This window comes from Pseudophryne corroboree, chromosome 1, assembly GCF_028390025.1.
Source record: "Pseudophryne corroboree isolate aPseCor3 chromosome 1, aPseCor3.hap2, whole genome shotgun sequence".
Classification (NCBI taxonomy): Eukaryota; Metazoa; Chordata; class Amphibia; order Anura; family Myobatrachidae; genus Pseudophryne; species Pseudophryne corroboree.
In genome coordinates, this window is record NC_086444.1 from 611,538,978 (window position 1) to 611,559,617 (window position 20,640).

The following is a 20,640-nucleotide window of genomic DNA, read 5'->3' on the forward strand; positions in this document are numbered from 1 at the left end:
GGCAGCAGGAATTTTATATATACCAACAGATGTGGTGCTTTCTGATACTACAGTGTTGTGTGTCACCGGTGCCAGGGGCGCAATGCACACATGCAGCTAGGGGCAGGAAGATGGGTCAGCGGTACCATCAACCTGTCCCTAGCAGCATGTGTGCATTGTCCACCTGAAAGCGTTGACACTCACCGTAGTATCAGAATGCACCACATTTGTTGGTATGTATAACAAGGGCAGCAGTAAATGAGAATCACCCTACATTTGAAAGAGACCTGTCTTATACATTCCTCCTGCCATGCCACAGCTCTCCCCATTGAATAAGGCATTATATTTTTCCCTGACCTCTTTTGCCCTTGCAGTGCTGAGAAAAGTTGCTGCAGGTGGTCCCACCGAGGAAATCGCTGTCACCACTGGCTGGTCGGGGTCTTCCGGTCCTGCTGGGAGCAAAGGCCTTTGCCTCATGGCCTCTTTTACCCCCTGTGACATCAAGGAGGTCAAAATTGCGTAGGGGACGGTGGATGTGTGGCTGGCTTGGAAAGGGCAGCTGGTTTGAGGAGGAGATTAGAAAGTCGGGGAAGGGTTGGGTGGATGGGGGTTGGCAAAAACGGGAAGGGTGGCTGGTTTGATGAGGAAGGGTTTGAGGAGGATGGAAAGTGGAGGAAGGGTAGTTGGATGGGGTCTGCGGTTGCGGATAACCGGAATTGTAGCTGTGATGCGGAGAAGGATGGGTACTGAAGGAAGGGTAGGTGGGTGGTGAACTGAAGGTGAAAGGGAGAATGAGGAGCAGGTGCCTGAGGTTCGGGCCCATGAGCTTTCCACTCTGGTGTCAGTTGTCCTGAGAGTGTTTGGTACAAAACCTGTGACACCAGGCGCTGGCACTCTACTTGCTGCTGCGCAGAAACCTTACGCATAGTTTTGCTCACATATGATGCAAAGTCATCAAATTCATCTGGTTTCCAGAGCAGCTGTGAACGGACCTCCAATAGTAGAGGGTCTTCTACAAATTTTGTTTTCCGTGGCTTCCTGCTGGCAACCTGTTGCTGTGGAGTGGTTGGTTCCTCTGGTGAGGTGTTGATGAGGGCAGGGGTATGGCTGAGGTCTTCTTCAGGTGTCTGTAGGTCTTGTGACTGTAGGGTAAAGAAAAACACATTTAGTGAATATTCCAACATTATTTTTTTTCTTTTACAGTTCCCTACAAGCGTGGCAGAATGGCAAGCTATTGCAGAGGACTTTGACAGGCGCTGGAATTACCCAAACGGTTGTGGTGCGATAGACTGGAAACGTGCGCATCACCAAACCCACCAACAGCGGGTCGGACTTCATCAATTATAAAGGCTACTTTAGCATTGTTCTCGTGGCGGTGGTCAATGCAAACTATGAATTTATTTTCCTGGATGTTGGGAAAAATGGTCGTTGCTCGGATGGTGGATCGTTGAAAAATACTCGCTTCTGTGATAGGCTCACCACCAACTTCATTCATCTGCCGCCTGTGGAGCAAACAAAGAATGGCCTAGGATTTGTGTTCGTAGCAGATGGGGCCTTCGCTCTGCATGAACACATAATGAAGCCCTACCCGCAAAGAGTCCTTTCTAGGGCCCGCAGGGTTGTTGAGAGTGCATTTGGCATTCTCAGCAACCAGTTCAGGATCTTCCACAAACCCATTAACATGAGGCTGGACAAAATTGACTGTGTAGTAACAGTATGTTGTATACTACACAACATGCTCCATCGCAAGGCCATGAGGCAAAGGCCTTTGCTCCCAGCAGGACCGGAAGACCCCGACCAGCCAGTGGTGACAGCGATTTCCTCGGTGGGACCACCTGCAGCAACTTTTCTCAGCACTGCAAGGGCAAAAGAGGTCAGGGAAAAATATAATGCCTTATTCAATGGGGAGAGCTGTGGCATGGCAGGAGGAATGTATAAGGTAAAACAATTTAAAAAGCAACTTACCCCTTCGGCCTCCTCCATGTCCAGACTTCCCTCCTCGGACTCTGTCATCACCACTAGAGACTTCTTAGCCAACTTTTTCTCCAGGAGGAAGTGGAGATCTTTAAAGTACCACAGCTGCGGCACATATACCTTGTCTGCACCGGCCCCTGACCTCTTGGACTCCTCTACCTTGCGGTTCTCTTTGGCAAAGACTGTCCGTAGATTGGCGATTTTATTCCGGACCCAGGCCACCAAGGCAGCAGAGTAGGTGGGCTTGGAGTACTCCCCCATACGGGTATAAGCAGCCTCCCTCTTCTATTTGTTGCTATAGTCTGGTGAGGACGTCGGCCACAGACACTCCTCATGGTACAGGATGATGAAGCCGGAAAGAAAATCGCAGCTCTCATAGGACATCTGCAAAATGCAAAAAAAGGAAAATTCATACACATGAAAAAAGTTCCATTATTCTGGTTAAATAAAGTTTGTTTTCTTTTCTAGTTACTGGTGTGAGTTATCTGAAATATGTTGTGAGAATACATTGGTGTGCAGGGTCCAGCAGAATAATGGTGGGCTGTGGCTTGCAGTGGCGCAGTATAATGGCGTTTAGGGCGCGGCCACCTGGGCTTGCAGTGGGGCGGCATTTTGGGCAGTTGGCCAGTATAATGGTGTGTGCAGCATCATAATCATTGGTGGCCAGTGGCGCAGTATAATGGTGTTTAGGGCGCGGCTGCCTGGGGCTTGCAGTGGGCCAGTATAATGGTGCAGCAGCATAATGGTGGGCAGTAGTGGTAAAACAGCATAATAATCATTGGTGGCCAGTGATATAGCCTGCCTACCTTGTGCGGTTGATTTGGGAGCTCAGCAGAGGCGCCTCCTCTCCAGTCATGTGCGCAGTGAGGGGAAGAGGAGTGTCCAGGAAATCGGCTCTTGTCTTCACATATCGCACATCGCAGTGTGATGAATCGAAAGTGGCAAAAAAAAAAAGCATGCAATTGCGCCGCGATTCGATAAATATTAAGGGCAGCACATACTATCTTGAGACGCGAGATTCGACCGGCGTGCCCGCGCATCGCGTCGAAAGGTACCTAAAATGTGCATACAATTCTTCGAATTCTCGCACAGATCCAGTCGAAATCGAAGGTTAGCACCGATTATCTCACAAGTGTATGGGCACCATAAGATTTGTTTACACTGGAAAAGAGGCGATTGAGAGGGGACATTATTAATATTTCTGCTGCGGGGAACACTGGGCAACACAAGAATTAACATCGGGATGTAGAGTAGGATCTTGATCCGAGGCACCAACAGGCTCAAAGTTTTGACTGTTCCCAAGATGCACAGCGCCGTGTCCTCTATAACCCCGCCTCCGTGCACAGGAGCTCAGTTTGAAAGTTGGTGCCATGCAGTTAGCAGGCATACAGCAGGGGGGCTGCTCCTGCAGCCCTAAGAAAATTTATTTTTCAGTAGAAAAAAGAATAATTGAAGACTTCAAGGGCTGCAGCAGTGTTAGATGTCAGTCAGACATCCCCTACTACAGCTCCATCACTCCCCCAGCGGTGCTGTATACTCCCGCGCCCTGGTTGCCGGGTAACTACAGCGGAGGCTTCGGTGTTCTTCTCGTTTAGTCACACACTCGACACTGTCTCCTGGATCGCGTGGGAGGAAAGGGGTCTCTTTGGCCCGCTGTAAACGCGATCTGGCGCGACCGTGGGAGGCGGGCCGCGCGCGCTGGCGTGGACACTGTAAGAGGCAGCCGCTCCACTAGCCTCCGGGACACAGGGCACAGGTGTGGTTTTTGTCTCTGTTAAAACCCGTTTCATTGCAGCCCGCAGCGCCCGGTGGGGAAGCCAGCAGGGGGATAAGGCCTGACCTGTAGCCCCTCCCCCAGCCTCAGGGCGCCATTTGGGTAAATGTTCCCGCCCTGGAGCTGCATTTCTCTCCCTCGCTCCCTGTAAGCCGCCATTATACGGAGCTGCGCTGTTCCTGGGACTGCTTGTGCAAATCCTCCTCTGTAAAGCCGCCTGCTCATCAGCGCTGTGCATTTTACAGGACACTTAAGTATTCTACCTGTCAGTGGACAGTTTTAGTTAAGAAAGAGTGCATACAGTCAGGGTTGTGTGGTACAAACACACTGTGATATACATCCAGTATTTACTGTGTTTTGTTATATCTAGTGTGTGTGTGTGTGTGTGTGTGTGTGTGTGTATATATATATATATATATATATATATACACTGTGTATGGCTTGCAACAGTGGGAAACGGTCCTCCGTTCCCAGGGAACAAACACAGGCGGCACTCCACGGACTTAAACAAATGGTGATGTTTATAAGTGAACAAAATCACAGCATGACTGGTCCGACGTTTCAACACCGCGCAGGGTGTTTTTTTTCAAGGACTCATGGTGAGCAAACAGTGTGTAATGAAAAACGCTTACCTTAAATACACAATACATACCACATGAGACGGGGAGGCGCGGCGGGCGGGAGCCTCCGGCGGCACCAGCATCCGGTCACAGCATAATGACGTAGCCGTTGCTAGGCTACCGATCGACAAACCTCCCGGCGCGTCCCACCGACGCACTGAAGATACAGAATAACAATAACGGTGTAAATAAATACAGTGATACGTGATGTATCAAAAAACATTAAGAGGAAGCAAACTATAGTTTCCAAGACAGTGCAACAGTGTATTAAAAATCGCTGTACATAACAGGGATTGAGACATCTACTTCAATAGAAATGCCTAAATATTGTGCACGGATATACTTATGCACAAAATCTCTTAGCATTTAGCTTAATGTAATATATTAATCACATATGAAAGCCAACGATACTACACACCGCTAGACTCATTAAAGCGTGAGAAGAGAGAGCATAAAGCACAGAATAAAAGTAAGGGGAGAAAGAACATGCATGATTATAAAAATATGCTCAGTGATAATTTTTCATTCAGTCCATGCGGCGTTAGGGTATTCAACTGTACAATCCATCGTGTCTCACATTTTGACAGTAGCTTTTGTCTGTCACCGCCTCTGATTGGGACGGGGATATGATCTACTATTTGATATTTTAAACTGGATAGTGGATGTTGGCACAGCTTAAAGTGGCGTGCCACAGGCTGATCATTCTCCTTTCCTTCTATGGCAGCTTTTATGGCCGATCTGCGTAGCGCCATGCGCTCTTTAAAAGTCCTGATGGTCTGGCCCACATATAATAGGCCGCAAGGACAAATGATGACATAGATGATGAACTGCGTGCTGCATGTAACAAAGTGATGAATTGTGTGCTTCTTGCCAGTTATCGGATGTATAAATGCTGGTCCAGCAATTAAATAATTGCACGTAGTACAAGATTGACATCTAAAACACCCTTTCCTAGTAGACATCACTGGTTTAGGGGAGACATCTGTTTTCACCAACAGGTCGCGTAGATTTCGTCCGCGTTTTTAACTGGGCATAACGGACGTCTTATGAAAGCAAGGTAACGCACTGTCACTTTTCACGATGGGCCAGAGCGCACTCACTGCTCTTGGAATGACCGAGCTGGCCGTAGTGAATTCAGTCACTAACGGAATTTTTGAAGACAGAGTCTGAGCCTTTTTTGATTGTAGTAAAGAGGCTATAGGCATCCTTGAGACTGCATCTTTCTCTTGTAATAACTTACTATGTGGATAACCTCTAGCTTTGAATTTATCCACCACCTGTGTCAAAGCTCTGTCCAACTCCTCTGGATTACTCGTGATCCGTGCCACCCGGATCATCTGTGATTTAGGTAACCCAGCTTTCAAAGCTGGCGGATGAAAGCTGGAGTGTTCAAGAAGTGTATTGCGGTCCGTTGCTTTATTATGCGCTTTAATGAGTCTAGCGGTATGTAGTATCGTTGGCTTTCATATGTGATTAATATATTACATTAAGCTAAATGCTAAGAGATTTTGTGCATAAGTATATCCGTGCACAATATCTAGGCATTTCTATTGAAGTAGATGTCTCAGTCCCTGTTATGTACAGCGATTTTTAATACACTGTTGCACTGTCTTGGAAACTATAGTTTGTTTCCTCTTAATGTTTTTTGATACATCACGTATCACTGTATTTATTTACACCGTTATTGTTATTCTGTATCTTCAGTGCGTCAGTGGGACACGCCGGGAGGTTTGTCGATCGGTAGCCTAGCAACGGCTACGTCATTATGCTGTGACCGGATCCTGGTGCCGCCGGAGGCTCCCGCCCGCCGCGTCTCCCCGTCTCATGTGGTATGTATTGTGTATTTAAGGTAAGCGTTTTTCATTACACACTGTTTGCTCACCATGAGTCCTTGAAAAAAACACCCTGCGCGGTGTTGAAACGTCGGACCAGTCATGCTGTGATTTTGTTCACTTATAAACATCACCATTTGTTTAAGTCCGTGGAGTGCCGCCTGTGTTTGTTCCCTGGGAACGGAGGACCGTTTCCCACTGTTGCAAGCCATACACAGTGTATTCTTGGAAGGAGGGCACCCCGGCCATACATATATTACATGAGTGCCTACTGCAACACACGGATAGATAGATATATATATATGTGTGTGTGTGTGTGTGTGTGTGTGTGTGTGTGTGTGTGTGTGTGTGTGTATATATATATATATATATATATATATATAGATATACACTGCTCAGAAAAATAAAGGGAACATTTAAACAACACATCCTAGATCTGAATGAATGAAATATTCTTATTAAATACTTTGTTCTTTACATAGTTGAATGTGCTGACAACAAAATCACACAAAAATTATCACTGGAAATCAAATTTATTAACCCATGGAGGTCTGGATTTGGAGTCACACTCAAAATGAAAGTGGAAAAACACACTACAGGCTGGTCCAACTTTGATGTAATGTCCTTAAAACAAGTCAAAATGAGGCTCAGTAGTGTGTGTGGCCTCCATGTGCCTGTATGACCTCCCTACAATGCCTGGGCATGCTCCTGATAAGGTGGCGGATGATTTCCTGAGGGATCTTCTCCCAGACCTGGACTAAAGCATCGCCAACTCCTGGACAGTCTATGGTGCAACGTGACGTTGGTGGATGGAGCGAGACATGATGTCCCAGATGTGCTCAATTGGATTCAGGTCTGTGGAACGGGCGGGCCAGTCTATAGCATCAATGCCTTCATCTTGCAGGAACTGCTGACACACTCCAGCCACATGAGGTCTAGCATTGTCTTGCATTAGGAGGAACCCAGGGCCAACCGCACCAGCATATGGTCTCACAAGGGGTCTGAGGATCTCATCTCGGTACCTAATGGCAGTCAGGCTACCTCTAGCGAGCACATGGAGGGCTGTGCGCCCCCCCACACACACACACACACACACACACAGAAATGCCACCCCACACCATTACTGACCCACTGCCAAACCGGTCATGCTGGAGGATGTTGCAGGCAGCAGAACGTTCTCCTTGGCGTCTCCAGACTCTGTCACGTCTGTCACATGTGCTCAGTGAGAACCTGTTTTCATCTGTGAAGAGCACATGGCGCCAGTGGCGAATTTGCCAAACGTCCTGCACGGTGTTGGGCTGTAAGCACAACCCCCACCTGTGGACGTTGGGCCCTCAGACCACCCTCATGGAATCTGTTTCTGATCGATTGAGTAGACACATGCACATTTGTGGCTTGCTGGAGGTCATTTTGCAGGGCTCTGGCAGTGCTCCTCCTGTTCCTTCTTGCACAAAGGCGGAGGTGGCGTTCCTGCTGCTGGGTTGTTGCCCTCCTATGGCCTCCTCCACGTCTCCTGATGTACTGGCCTGTCTCCTGGTAGCGCCTCTATGCTCTGGACACTACGCTGACAGACACGGCAAACCTTCTTGCCACAGCTCGCATTGATGTGCCATCCTGGATGAGCTGCACTACCTGAGCCACTTGTGTGGGTTGTAGACTCCGTCTCATGCTACCACTAGAGTGAAAGCACCACCAGCTTTCAAAAGTGACCAAACATCAGCCAGAAAGCATAGTAGCTGAGAAGTGGTCTGTGGTCACCACCTGCAGAACAACTCCTTTATTGGGGGTGTCTTGCTAATTGCCTATAATTTCCACCTGTTGTCTATTCCATCTGCACAACAGCATGTGAAATTGATTGTCAATCAGTGTTGCTTCCTGAGTGGACAGTTTGATTTCACAGAAGTGTGATTGACTTGGAGTTACATTGTGTTGTTTAAGTGTTCCCTTTATTTTTTTGAGCAGTGTGTATGTGTGTGTATATATATATATATATATAGCAGAGTAAAGAAGATCCGGCACTCAAAGGACTTGCTATGAAGCAAAAAGCTGGTTTTACTTCATAGCAAGTCCTTTGAGTGCCGGATCTTCTTTACTCTGCTATTTACCACTATATTTTGGCACCGAGGCACCGATATTGTTCATTTGGATCCTAAGGAGTGCCAGTCCTTGCAACACAATATATATATATATATATATATATATAGCTATACTGAGTATTACTTTGTATTGCTAGTCCAGTGCAGTTTTGTTTGGTATAACTTCTGCTTTGTACATTTGTGACTATATGTGTGTGTGCATGTAGCTGCTGCGTGGCTTCCATCTCGTGTATTTAACTCAGCTTGCTACTTCTATATTCTGTAACCTGAGGGGGCTAAGTACGTCAGGTTTATTAACTAATATAGGTGTTTCACAAGATATACTTGTATTTTTCTCTGTGATTTATAGTCATATATCGCTTGGATTTCTGGTTTGTGCTGACACACTACACTGGGAGTTCTTGCTAGATATATTGCTGCTAATATTGTACCAGGTTGCCTGTTATTGAGCTTATCGTTATGTCAGCTACACAGGACAACGGAACTGGGGCTTCTCCCACATTGCGTGGAGGTGATGCTGCAGACACTTTTAAGGAAAACATGGCAGCAGAGAGTTCAGGTTCTGGGGGTTCCTTACCTCTCAGTGGGTCTGTAACATCGGGGGCCAATAATGTCCCACCTTAGGCTACCTTCTCCACTTTATTAAATATGCTGGTAACAAAACTTACGCTCCCTGTGGGACCTCTTATGCCAGTGCAGCAGTTTATGGTCCCTGCAGTCAATCCGCCATGGGCAGATAAAATTTCATCTCAGTTACAGCACTTGAACCGATTGCTGACTAAAAATAAGTCTCACTCTCGCCCACCTAAGACTAAGACGTCTTCTAAACGGGCCACTACTTTCTCACAATCCACCGCTGTTCCGGACACATCCTCTGAGGAGGATGGTGCATATACTGACCCCAAACACACTGACTCTGATGCTTCTGACGGGGAAGGGAAGTCACTGGTGGATGTCCCTGATTTGATTGAGGCTATCAGGCTCTTTCTTCAAGTCTCTGATGAACCTGAGCCTGCGGCTGTCTCTAAAAATCCGGACAGATTTAAACGTAAGAAGATGGTTAAACAAGTGTTACCTCATTCTCAACACCTAGCTGACATACGTCAGGAATCCTGGGAAAATCGGGAAACAAAATTCACACCGCATAAGAGACTGTTGGCTCGCTATCCTCTCTCTGCAGAGCTATGTAAAAATTGGGAAACTCTTCCGCCTGTAGATTCTCATGTTGCACGCATGGTAGTTTCCTCAGCTTTGCCAGTGACTACCGTCACCTCTCTGAAGGAACCTACGGATAGACGTGTGGAGGGTTGTTTGAAAGCGATTTACACCATAACAGGGGCTGTGCATAGACCAACCATTGCAGCTACATGGGCTGCTGAAGATGTTGAAGCATGGGCGCTGGAGGCGGAGCTACCTTCCAACGCTTCTGATCATGCCAGACAATGTTTCTCATATATTGCCACGGCTTCTCTTTACCTTAAGGAGGCGGCTTCCAATTCCGGGGTGCTGGCGGCCAAGGCTGCCGCTACGTCCATCTTGGCTCGACGTATCCTTTGGTTGAGATCCTGGTCGGTGGATATGGATTCTAAGAAAACCCTGGGGGTGCTTCCTTTTAAGGGAGACATTCTTTTTGGAGAATACCTTAATAAGATTGTGGCTGACCTGGCTTCTTCTAAAACAGTTTGCCTACCAAGTACGGCTCCTTGTGCACAGAAGGCTAAAAGTACTTTCTCTCGGCCCTTTCGTCCTCCAGAAAAAGCAAAAGGTCAGGCGTACTCGAAACAAGCTCGTACTTCCAAACCTGCCAAGCCCAGACCAAAGCAGTCCTGGGCTGCTCGTCAGCCTGCTTCTAAAACTGACAAGCCTGCCGCATGACGGGACGGGCCTCCCCTTGGGGTGGGAGCCGGCTTCTGGGTTTTGCCCAGGAATGGTTGAAGACCGCTTCAGATGCCTGGGTAAGGGAAGTCGTCACTCGAGGTTTTACCGTATCCTTCAAGAAACGTCCCCATCATCGATTTTGCCTGACAGACGTCCCTTTGGACCCGGTGAAGGCAACCACTCTTCGTTCAGTAGTACAATCACTCCTGACCACAGGAGTGGTAGTACAGGTGCCACTGGCTCAGAGAGGTAAGGGGTACTATTCACCATTGTTTCTAGTCCCGAAACCGAACGGGTCCTCGTGGCCCATTCTCTATCTGAAGTCCTTGAACAAGTATGTGAGGGTCTCCAGGTTTAGTATGGAAACTCTACGCTCTATTGTTCTGGCCTTGGAGCCTGGGGACTATATGGTCTCCCTGGACATACAGGATGCCTACCTGCATATTCCTATTGCAATGTCACATCAGCAGTACCTGAGGTTTGCGGTGGGCAACCTTTATTACCAATTTTGGGCGTTACCTTTTGGTTTGACAATAGCTCCGCGGGTTTTCACCAAAGTAATGGCGGTAATGACGGCTGTACTCCGCCGTCAAGGGTTCAGGATCCTGCCGTTCCTGGATGATTTGTTGATCCTGGCAAATTCCCCAGAAATTCTCCTGTGTCATCTAGATCGGACTGTCCAGTTCATGAAAGCCCACGGGTCGCTAGTCAACTGGAAGAAATCTTCCCTGGTTCCTGCTCGGAGCATGGTGCACCTGGGAGCGTTATTGGACACTCACAAGCAGCGGTTGTTCTTGTCTCAGGAGAAAGTCCTTAAGCTTCAGGACAGGATTCGATGCTTCCGATCTCGTCCGCAAGTGTCGATGCATTCGGCAATGCAAGTGCTAGGTCTCATGGTGTCGGCTTTCAACATGGTGGAGTATGCTCAATTCCATTCTCGCCCTCTGCAGAAGTTAATTCTTGCCAAGTGGGACGGCCTGCCTCACCGGATCAGATCTCAAATGATCTCCTTGTCTCCGGAGGTCCGCCTGTCACTGAGCTGGTGGCTTCAGGACCATTGATTGAGCAGGGGTCGTCCCTTCTGGATATCCAACTGGGTCCTTTTGACGACTGATGGCAGTCTGAGAGGTTGGGGCGCGGTGTTGGTACAACACTCCCTTCAGGGTCGGTGGACCGAGGAGGAGTCTCTACTCCCGATAAACATTCTGGAACTGTTGGCAGTGTTCAATGCACTGAGCCTGGCCCAGCATTTGATACAGAACAGACCTGTTCAAGTACAATCAGACAACGCCACCACGGTGGCGTACATCAATCATCAAGGCAGCACTCAAAAACCGCATGGCAATGAGGGAAGTATCACGGATTCTTCAGTGGGCAGAACGCCATCTGCCAGCCATATCCGCAGTGTTCATTCTGGGGGTCCTAAACTGGGAAGGGGACTTCTTCAGTCATCAAGACATACACGCCGTAGAGTGGAGACTCCATCCGGAGGTTTTTCAACTTCTCGTGGACAAGTGGGGCCTTCCAGATGTGGACCTGATGACACAATCACAAGGTTCCGGTCTTCGGAGCAAGGACAAGGGATCCTCAAGCAGCGTTCGCGGACGCTCTGGCAATTCCATGGAACTTTCGGCTGCCGTACGTGTTCCCTCCGGTGTCACTCCTGCCCAGAGTATGAAGGAAGTTCAAGCAAGAAGGAGGAATCCTATTTCTGATCGTTCCAGCGTGGCCCAGAGGGCATTGGTTCTCCAATCTGCAGGCCTCTTGCTAGAACCTTCTACTTCCACAATGACCAGACCTCCTTGTTTACCAGGACTTGGCCCGTCTGGCTTTGACGGCGTGACTTTTGAAGCTTCTGTCTTGAGGGCCAAGGGTTTTTCTGAGGCGGTCATTCAAACTATGTTGAAGGCCCGTCGGCGGCTTCTGCTTGGATTTACCATAGGGTCTGGAATGCTTACTTTACTTGGTGCACGTCTTATAATCATGACATTTTCAAGTTTAGTACGGTCAAACTGTTGGCCTTCCTACAACAGGACCTGGATTTAGGCCTTCGTCTGGCCTCCCTCAAGGTTCACATTTCTGCCTTGTCTGTTTGGTTTCAGAGAAAGATTGCTACCCTGCCGGATGGTCATACTTTCACTCAGGGTGTGTTGCGTATTCAGCCTCCTTATGTACCACCTGTGGCCGCTTGGGATCTGTCGGTGGTTCTAGAGGCCTTGCAATAGTCTCCGTTTGAACCTCTTGCATCTGCAGACCTTAAGTGGCTTTCCCTTAAGGTTTTGTTTTTGCTGGCTATCGCGTCAGCTAGAAGGGTCTCGGACTTGGGTGCCTTATCCTGTAAGTCCCTCTATCTGATTTTTCACAGTGACCGGGCGGTTCTTAGAACGCGTCCGGGTTATCTACCCAAGGTGGTGTCTTCCTTCCACTTTGATCAGGAGATTGTGGTTCCGGCCTTTGCTTCTCCTGATTTGTCTTCCAAAGAACGGTCTTTGGATGTGGTACTGGTTCTCCGTATCAATGTGAAGAGAACTGCCTCCGTTAGGAAGTCTGATTCTCTCTTTGTGCTGTTTGGATTTCACAAACGTGGCTGGCCTGCTAACAAGCAGACCTTGGCCAGATGGATTAGAATGGTGATTGCACATGGTTATGTACAAGCTGGTCTGTCGGCTCCTGCTACCATCAAAGCCCATTCTACTCAGTATGTTGGACCTTCTTGGGCGACCCGCCGTGGTGCGACCCTTGAACAATTGTGCAAGGCGGCTACGTAGTCCTCAGTTATCACGTTCATAAGGTTCTATGCCTTCGATACTTCCGCCTTCCAGGATACTTCCTTTGGACGCCGGGTTCTTGGGCCCGCTGCAGTGCTTCCCCTCCCCTAAGGAACTGCTTTAATACATCCCCGATGTTAATCCTTGTGAAGCCCAGTGTAACCCGCAGCAGAAAACGAGATTTATGGTAAGAACTTACCGTTGTTAAACCTCTTTCTGCAAGGTACACTGGGCTCCACAAGGCGCCCACCCTGACGCACTTGGCTTCTTTGGGTTGGTATGGCATTAGCCGCTGACACCCTCTCCTGTAGGGAGTGTGTGGTGTTTGTAGTTACTAACGATTGTCGTCTCTGGTACCTGCTACTGCATTGGACTGGTTAACGAAACTGAGCTCCTGTGCACGGAGGCAGGGTTATAGAGGAGGCGGCGCTGTGCATCTTGGGAAGAAGGTCAAAGCTTTGAGCCTGTTGGTGCCTCGGATCAAGAACCTACTCTACACCCCGATGTTATTCCTTGTGGAGCCCAGTGTACCTCGCAGAAACAGATTTAACAATGGTAAGTTCTTACCATAAATCTCGTTTTTTATGCCATATTAACAACCCGTGCACGCTTGAATTGCCTTTCATATTGACAGTACACTGCCCCTTATTAAATATTTTGAGGAGAGCATGAAATGTGCTTGAGTTTGTTTATGCTTGCATGTACGTAGTATATTTACCTAGCAAAAAGAGGGGCCTGATATCCATGAGAGCGCAACGGAATATGTTGCGCTATATAAGAAATATATTAAATAAATAAATAATAAATAAATGAGAGAGAGTCCAATGAGTTCCACAACAGGCCATCGTCCGATATTAATCCTTTCACATAGAAAGTCAAACTACTGGATGAAGACGTTCTACCCGGTAATTTGCTGCTCAACACGGGTCCTTTTTCTGTGCGAAAGGGTCAACCCAGGTTGAAATTCCTGGGACTTTGACCCAAGAATTTACCAGTGTCGGAGACCTGGGAATTTCAACCCAGTTTGACCCTTTCACATAGACGAAATACCTGTGCTGATCTGCAAATTACCGGGTGGAACTTCTTGACCCGGTTATGTGCTTGCCTGTGTGAAAGGGGGGGTTCAGGCAGGGACCAGCAAAACAACGCGGTACTCAAATGCCGGGTAAAAGCTGGGATTGTCAGACATTTCTATCTGAAAAAGGGAATTGGTAACCATTTTATCCAATGTAATATCTTATGCAAGTCTGACTGCATTGCTAGACAAAGGTTTGTTATCCTTGTGTTGGAACCCTTTATGTGTATCTTGTAGAAGTTCCGTTTCCGATGACAAGCAGTCCGCGGCAGAGCTGGATGCGGTGTTACAGCATCACCACAACATGCAAGAGAAGTTAGCTGAGGAGATGCTGCGCCTGACACAGAATCTTAAAAATAACACGCTAGCAGCACAAAATGTCATCAAACAGGACAACCAGGTACTGCTCCGACCACTGTTTGGGACATCTTTCAAAGATTATTTGTTGCCTTTTTCTGTTCTTATATTAGATTTAGTACATGCGAATAGAACTGCTATTTCTTTTACGACCTAGAGGATGCTGGGGTCCACATAAGTACCATGGGGTATAGACGGGTCCACTAGGAGCCACTGGCACTTTAAGAGTTTGAGAGTGTGGGCTGGCTCCTCCCTCTATGCCCCTCCTACCAGACTCAGTCCAGAAACTGTGCCCGAGGTGACGGACAACTTCGAGAGAAGGATATTACACAGATGGTGGCGAGATTCACACCAGCTCACACATACAAGGCAAACCAAGCTAACTAGCTTGAAACATCCCCAACAGCTGAACAAGATCACTTTACCAAGTAACAAAACAGTACTAAACCGAGAACTAAGCAGTACTGAACAAAGTAACCACTGCAGGATCACGAAGCACTGGGCGGGCGCCGAGCATCTTCTACGGACTAAGAGAAAAGATTTACCAGTAGGTAATTAAAATCCTATTTTCTCTTATGTCCTAGAGGATGCTAGGGTACACAGTAGCATGGGGATGTACCAAAGCTCCCATAACGGGAGGGAGAGCGCGGAGGCTCCTGCAGAACTGATTGACCAAACTTCAGGTCCTCAGATGCCAAAGTATCGTACCTGTAGAACTTTGCAAACGTGTTCGACTCCGACCAAGTAGCCGCTCAGCAAAGCTGTAAAGCCGAGAGACCCCAGGCAGCGGCCCAGGAAGAACCCACTTTACGAGTAGAGTGGGCCTTAACAGACGTAGGACACTGCAATCCTGCCGTAGAATACGCATGCTGGATAGTGAACCTGATCCAGCGAGAGATCGCCTGCTTAGAAGGAGGACACCCAAGTTTCTTGGGATCATACAGGACAAACAGTCCGATTTTCTGTAACGAGCAGTCCTCTTCACATAGATTTTCAGAGCCCTTACAACATCCAAGGACTTTGATGAAATTGAGGAGTCAGCATAGGTTGGTTGATATGAAATGCCAGTGGCTCTTAGTGGACCCATCTATACCCTATGGTACTAATGTGGACCCCAGCATCCTCTACGGACTACGAGAATAGGATTTACCGGTAGGTAATTAAAATCCTATTATTATCTATGTTTAGGTAACAAGCAGAGTGAGAAGGGTAGAATGATTATCTCCTTGCATTAATTATTCCCTAGGGGCCTATTTATCATTCAATATTTGCAAGAATATCTCTTGTAAACACTTGTTTCCAGGTTGATACACACAAATATTAAGTATCACCCGAATGTATGAACGAGGGACCACAGGAAGTATTTCCATATCTGCGGCGGTCCCTCCATTTCTAACAGCAGCTGCAGCCCCCATAGGTTTTTATAGGGGCTGTAAAGCTGCCAGATTTACCAAGCCTTCAGGAGTTTGGCCCCAGCAGCTATTGTCATCTGAAGTGGGCTGCATTCCACAAAAATTGCCAATACAGGGTTTCTCCCAAACCCTTCCCGACACTGGCGGCCACACGTGTGGTCAGCAAACAGCACAAAAGGGAAGTGACTGCAAATGTGATCACTGCACTGCTAACACCTTGCAGGGGTGGTTTCCTTTGGAGCTCCCTGCCACTGCTTGGGTTTTTTATACATTTCTGAGAATGTCCATTTTATTACCATTATTCATGGTAATAAGAAATGACAATGATGGAGTACTATAGCAGAATTGAGCTCTGTTCTCACAGAAATGTAGGAATTATGCTCTGCAATGCAGTGTCCACTCACAGTACGCATCGCCCCTCCCACTCATATGGCATAAGCTCCAAGATACTCAGCACTTCCATTATCTCTCTAGCATTACCATAATCCCTCTATTAGAAGAAACGGCCCCCAACAACAAATCAATGGCCGGTTGACCAATCAATAAATGGTTTTCTACTGACTATTAAATGATTAGATTTTGCTGTGTGCCGTATATACATTTTATGAATTACTTTGACCAGTACTTCTGTATGATTAATTATTTTAGACATTTAGAAAGAATTCCTAAATACTGTTTCCCATTTTAAATTGGTCCGTGTAATCTGTAAATTGATTTCCCATTATTTCATCAGTCTTTTTTTAAGAGCAGAAAGAACCATGATTAGTGGATGCTATAATTATTAATTCATCCATTCATCCATCCCATTACCAGCCATGGATATGCAGCTGTCAGAAGCTGGCATAGTGGCACACAGCTTTCTATGGGAAACAGTCTCATTGTCACGCTGGATAAATTGTGTAAGAAAATGTAGCCTTTAATTACAATATAATTCATTGTGATGTCTTAAAAGAACATTATGTAGCAGAAATCAATTTTTATCTTTTAAAGTGCATTCATTTAGTGTCAAACCACATTAAAGATAGTTCACAAAAGGCAGTAAAATTAGTGTAGCTGTGTCATAATTGTCAACGCCAAACCTGTTTTATCATTAACCAGGAACTGTGGGTGCTCCAATATTTGTAAGTAATTGCTTTTGTGCATTTTGCTTGAACCTAAAATAGATATGTTTCTTCATGTTCAAGGGGGGTAATTCAGACTGCAGTGATCGCAGTCTGAATCCCTTAGTGAGATGCTAACAGTATCTCTTGGCTGCGATTGCCTCTGCCTGATTGACAGGCAGAGGCAGGAGGGGGCGTGCCAATGGTGTTAGAACGCCGTTGGTGGGGCACGGTCCTAACACCGCAGGCGTGTCTGGACTGTTGCGGGGGCGAGCCGTTGTGTCTGCGTGACGTCACACTGAGCCGCGGTGGGTATCCACCTTCCAGCGCACAGAAGCTGCGCAGGCAGGGAGCTACTCACCAGATGCAAAAGCATCGCCGCCATGCATTACTTTTTCAACCGTGCGGGGAAGGGGGGAAGGGGGGTGCAGGGCCTGACATGCGGGAAGGACTAGCCCTGTGCTGGGCGTCCCCCGCATCTCAGAGTAAGTGATCGCAGATGTACTAAATTTAGCACATCTACAATCAGATCTGAATTACCCTCAAGAAGAAGAAAATCAAGGTGTATATATTTCTTTTAGCATGCATTCTCTGCTATACATCAAGCAATCCTATTCTTTGCGCTCATGCATACTTGGTATCTCCCAGCTACTTTGTCATTTACATACTTGTATGTCACATGTCATTTGTGGCATCTCAACTTCTCAGTGCTTCCAAGGAGTGGTACTGACTGGGTGAATTTTAGGACCAATGTTGAGAAACTTTGATCTCACTGCATTTATGGCAACTAATTTGAGTATTTTGCCTACTGCTTCTCTCCTTCCAGACCCTTTCCCAGTCTCTGAGGCTAGCAGACCACAACTCTGAGAAGCTGAAAACGGAATCGGACCGTCTGGAACAACATGCCAAGAAGTCTGTCAACTGGCTCTTATGGATGATACTTATCTTTGTCTGCTTTACCTTTATCAGCATGATTCTTTTTATCAGATTATTCCCTCGTCTGTGATGGCAAACCCCCTATCTATAGTATCTCTCGCCATTTTCTCCATATGATCTCTGAGATGGCAGCAATCTGGATTTCTTTTATCTGTTTTTTTGTAGCCCATCAACTCATTCACCAGTTTTGTTGGATATCGCATGCTGTCAGCTCGACATAGTTCTACCTCTTCATGGTCTAGGAATGGGAAATAATTTTTAAATGGCTTCGACTATACAAAAAAAACCTGCATCTATTATAATGGGTTTATATTCTTTGTATGTTTCATCGTTCCCCAAAAATTGTAGTCAGATATGAATATTACAGACACAGAATGCAGAGGAACAGAGTTCACACTAACTCATCTGAAAACCAAAAAATAATAGACCTTTTCTGTAATTGGCCATGCAGAAGTGCCAATGCTGCAGCATAGTCGTATTTTTGGGGGATCTGAACTAAGTCCAGGAGCTTATTTGCAGGCAAAAGGGTACCAAGAAATTTTTTTGCTATTCAGATGTGGAAGAAGATATTTCTAGGAACTTCCCATGAAACAAAACATTTAAATGTATCGTGATGTCCAGTGGTAGCGTAAATAAAGAACATTTTGTTATCTTTACAATACTTTATTGATCTGAAGGTTTGTAGTACATTTATGCATAATACATTGTCTTTATACAGTATGTAGCTAGAACTTGCATTTGTGGTTCAGTATTCATTTAGAGAACAGCAGAAATGAACAGAAACTTTATACCTTGCTCTGGTCACTATTATCATGGCTTTCTGCTGCAGCTGGTAGCCTGTTGAAGTCTTTCTTCTGCTTTCTTTAAGAAAACTTAATTGCATACCTCTCGGCACACGTTCAGGATATCAATGGAGTTATCACAACTTTGTCTTTCTTAAAATATCCAGTATCTTTGTATACACACATCTCATAAATACAACCGTGCCACTGCTTCCCTACATATTTTCAGTGGTGTTTCTGCCCAACTGTATATTTGAGTTCTAGATGCCCCTTGCACAGTGTGACCTCACTTGCCATGCAGCACTTTGTTATCTCCAAAAAACATACTGGTAGGTTATTTGGACTCTGATTCAGTGAACACTAGTGTGTGTGTGCCTGTGTGCTAGGGATTTTAGACTGTAAGCTCCAATGGAGCAGGGAGTGAAATTAATGATATATATTCTGTGTACAGTGCTGCATATATTAGTGGCACTATAAAAAATAATAACAAAGATCCACCAATCTGCTGTCCCTATAAACCAGTTCTATCACCTGTGAGAGTGTAAGCCAACCATGCCACCTTTGAATTTATATTCTCTATTCATGAGTGATCAAGGATACAAAGTGTCTATGTCTAAGATGCATTTAAAATGTTACCAGTCAGCAAAAGGATTTTACAAACACAGTATGTGAAAGTTTAATGAGCTTATCAGAACGGAACATATTTGAAATAATTATCATGTTTCTGAATAAACAGCAGACTTTGTGTCAGTAATACTATTGAAAGGAACTGCAGCCAGACTCTTATTGTTAAGCTTTTTATAATGTGTTTGGTGATTTGTAAAAAAAAAAAAAAAAGAGACCAAAAACTTGCCTTCAGGTATATAGCAATTGTAAATATTTTTGCACTACTGTTATAAAAGTTGCAGTGGTCATAGAGGTATAAACACTTTGCATCACCCATAGGGGGAGACATAAGGAACACATATGTCGGTTGCACAAAAGATTGGGGGGCTACTGATCACTGTTGATGCTGCCTAGGTGATGAAAGTCCTACCCCTCCCGACACCGCACTCTCACCCTTACCTGTCAGTGACATCACATGCAGTAAAACCAGCAGCAATGATGGCCGCCATCATGTATTTATTTTTTCTAGTAGTTCACAATGTGGCACTACAGGTTCCAGTTCTACCATTCTAAAAAAAATAGTTTACATTCTGTTTGTGTATTGTGCAATTAAATATGATTTTCCTAAATTATACGTAACTGGAACATATAAAAAAACAATAGGTATATTCCACAATAATGTGCAACTGTAATCTTGTATTACAATGATAATCATTAGCCATCTTTCATGCAATAATAAGATTTTACTCACCGGTAAATCTATTTCTCGTAGTCCGTAGTGGATGCTGGGACTCCGTAAGGACCATGGGGAATAGCGGCTCCGCAGGAGACTGGGCACAACTAAGAAAGCTTTAGGACTAACTGGTGTGCACTGGCTCCTCCCACTATGACCCTCCTCCAGACCTCAGTTAGGATACTGTGCCCGGAAGAGCTGACACAATAAGGAAGGATTTTGAATCCCGGGTAAGACTCATACCAGCCACACCAATCACACCGTATAACTCGTGATATTATACCCAGTTAACAGTATGAACATAACAGAGCCTCTCAACAGATGGCTCAACAATAACCCTTTAGTTAACAATAACTATATACAAGCATTGCAGACAGTCCGCACTTGGGACGGGCGCCCAGCATCCACTACGGACTACGAGAAATAGATTTACCGGTGAGTAAAATCTTATTTTCTCTAACGTCCTAAGTGGATGCTGGGACTCCGTAAGGACCATGGGGATTATACCAAAGCTCCCAAACGGGCGGGAGAGTGCGGATGACTCTGCAGCACCGAATGAGAGAACTCAAGGTCCTCCTCAGCCAGGGTATCAAATTTGTAGAATTTTGCAAACGTGTTTGCCCCTGACCAAGTAGCTGCTCGGCAAAGTTGTAAAGCCGAGACCCCTCGGGCAGCCGCCCAAGAAGAGCCCACCTTCCTCGTGGAATGGGCTTTTACA

The 20,640-nt window shown here is 46.2% G+C and overlaps 1 protein-coding gene across 1 annotated transcript in view; it reads left to right on the top strand.

Annotated features, from left to right (window-relative positions):
* Nucleotides 1-19,348, top strand: part of USE1 (unconventional SNARE in the ER 1) — a 250,328-nt gene extending 230,980 nt beyond the window's left edge. Inside the window, exons 7-8 of the mRNA XM_063914391.1 lie at nucleotides 14,234-14,396; nucleotides 17,692-19,348. Coding sequence (XP_063770461.1) covers nucleotides 14,234-14,396; nucleotides 17,692-17,871 — 343 coding nt within the window. The 3' untranslated portion in view covers nucleotides 17,872-19,348. The remainder of the gene's footprint in view (nucleotides 1-14,233; nucleotides 14,397-17,691) is intronic.
* The last annotated feature ends 1,292 nt before the right edge of the window (nucleotides 19,349-20,640 follow it).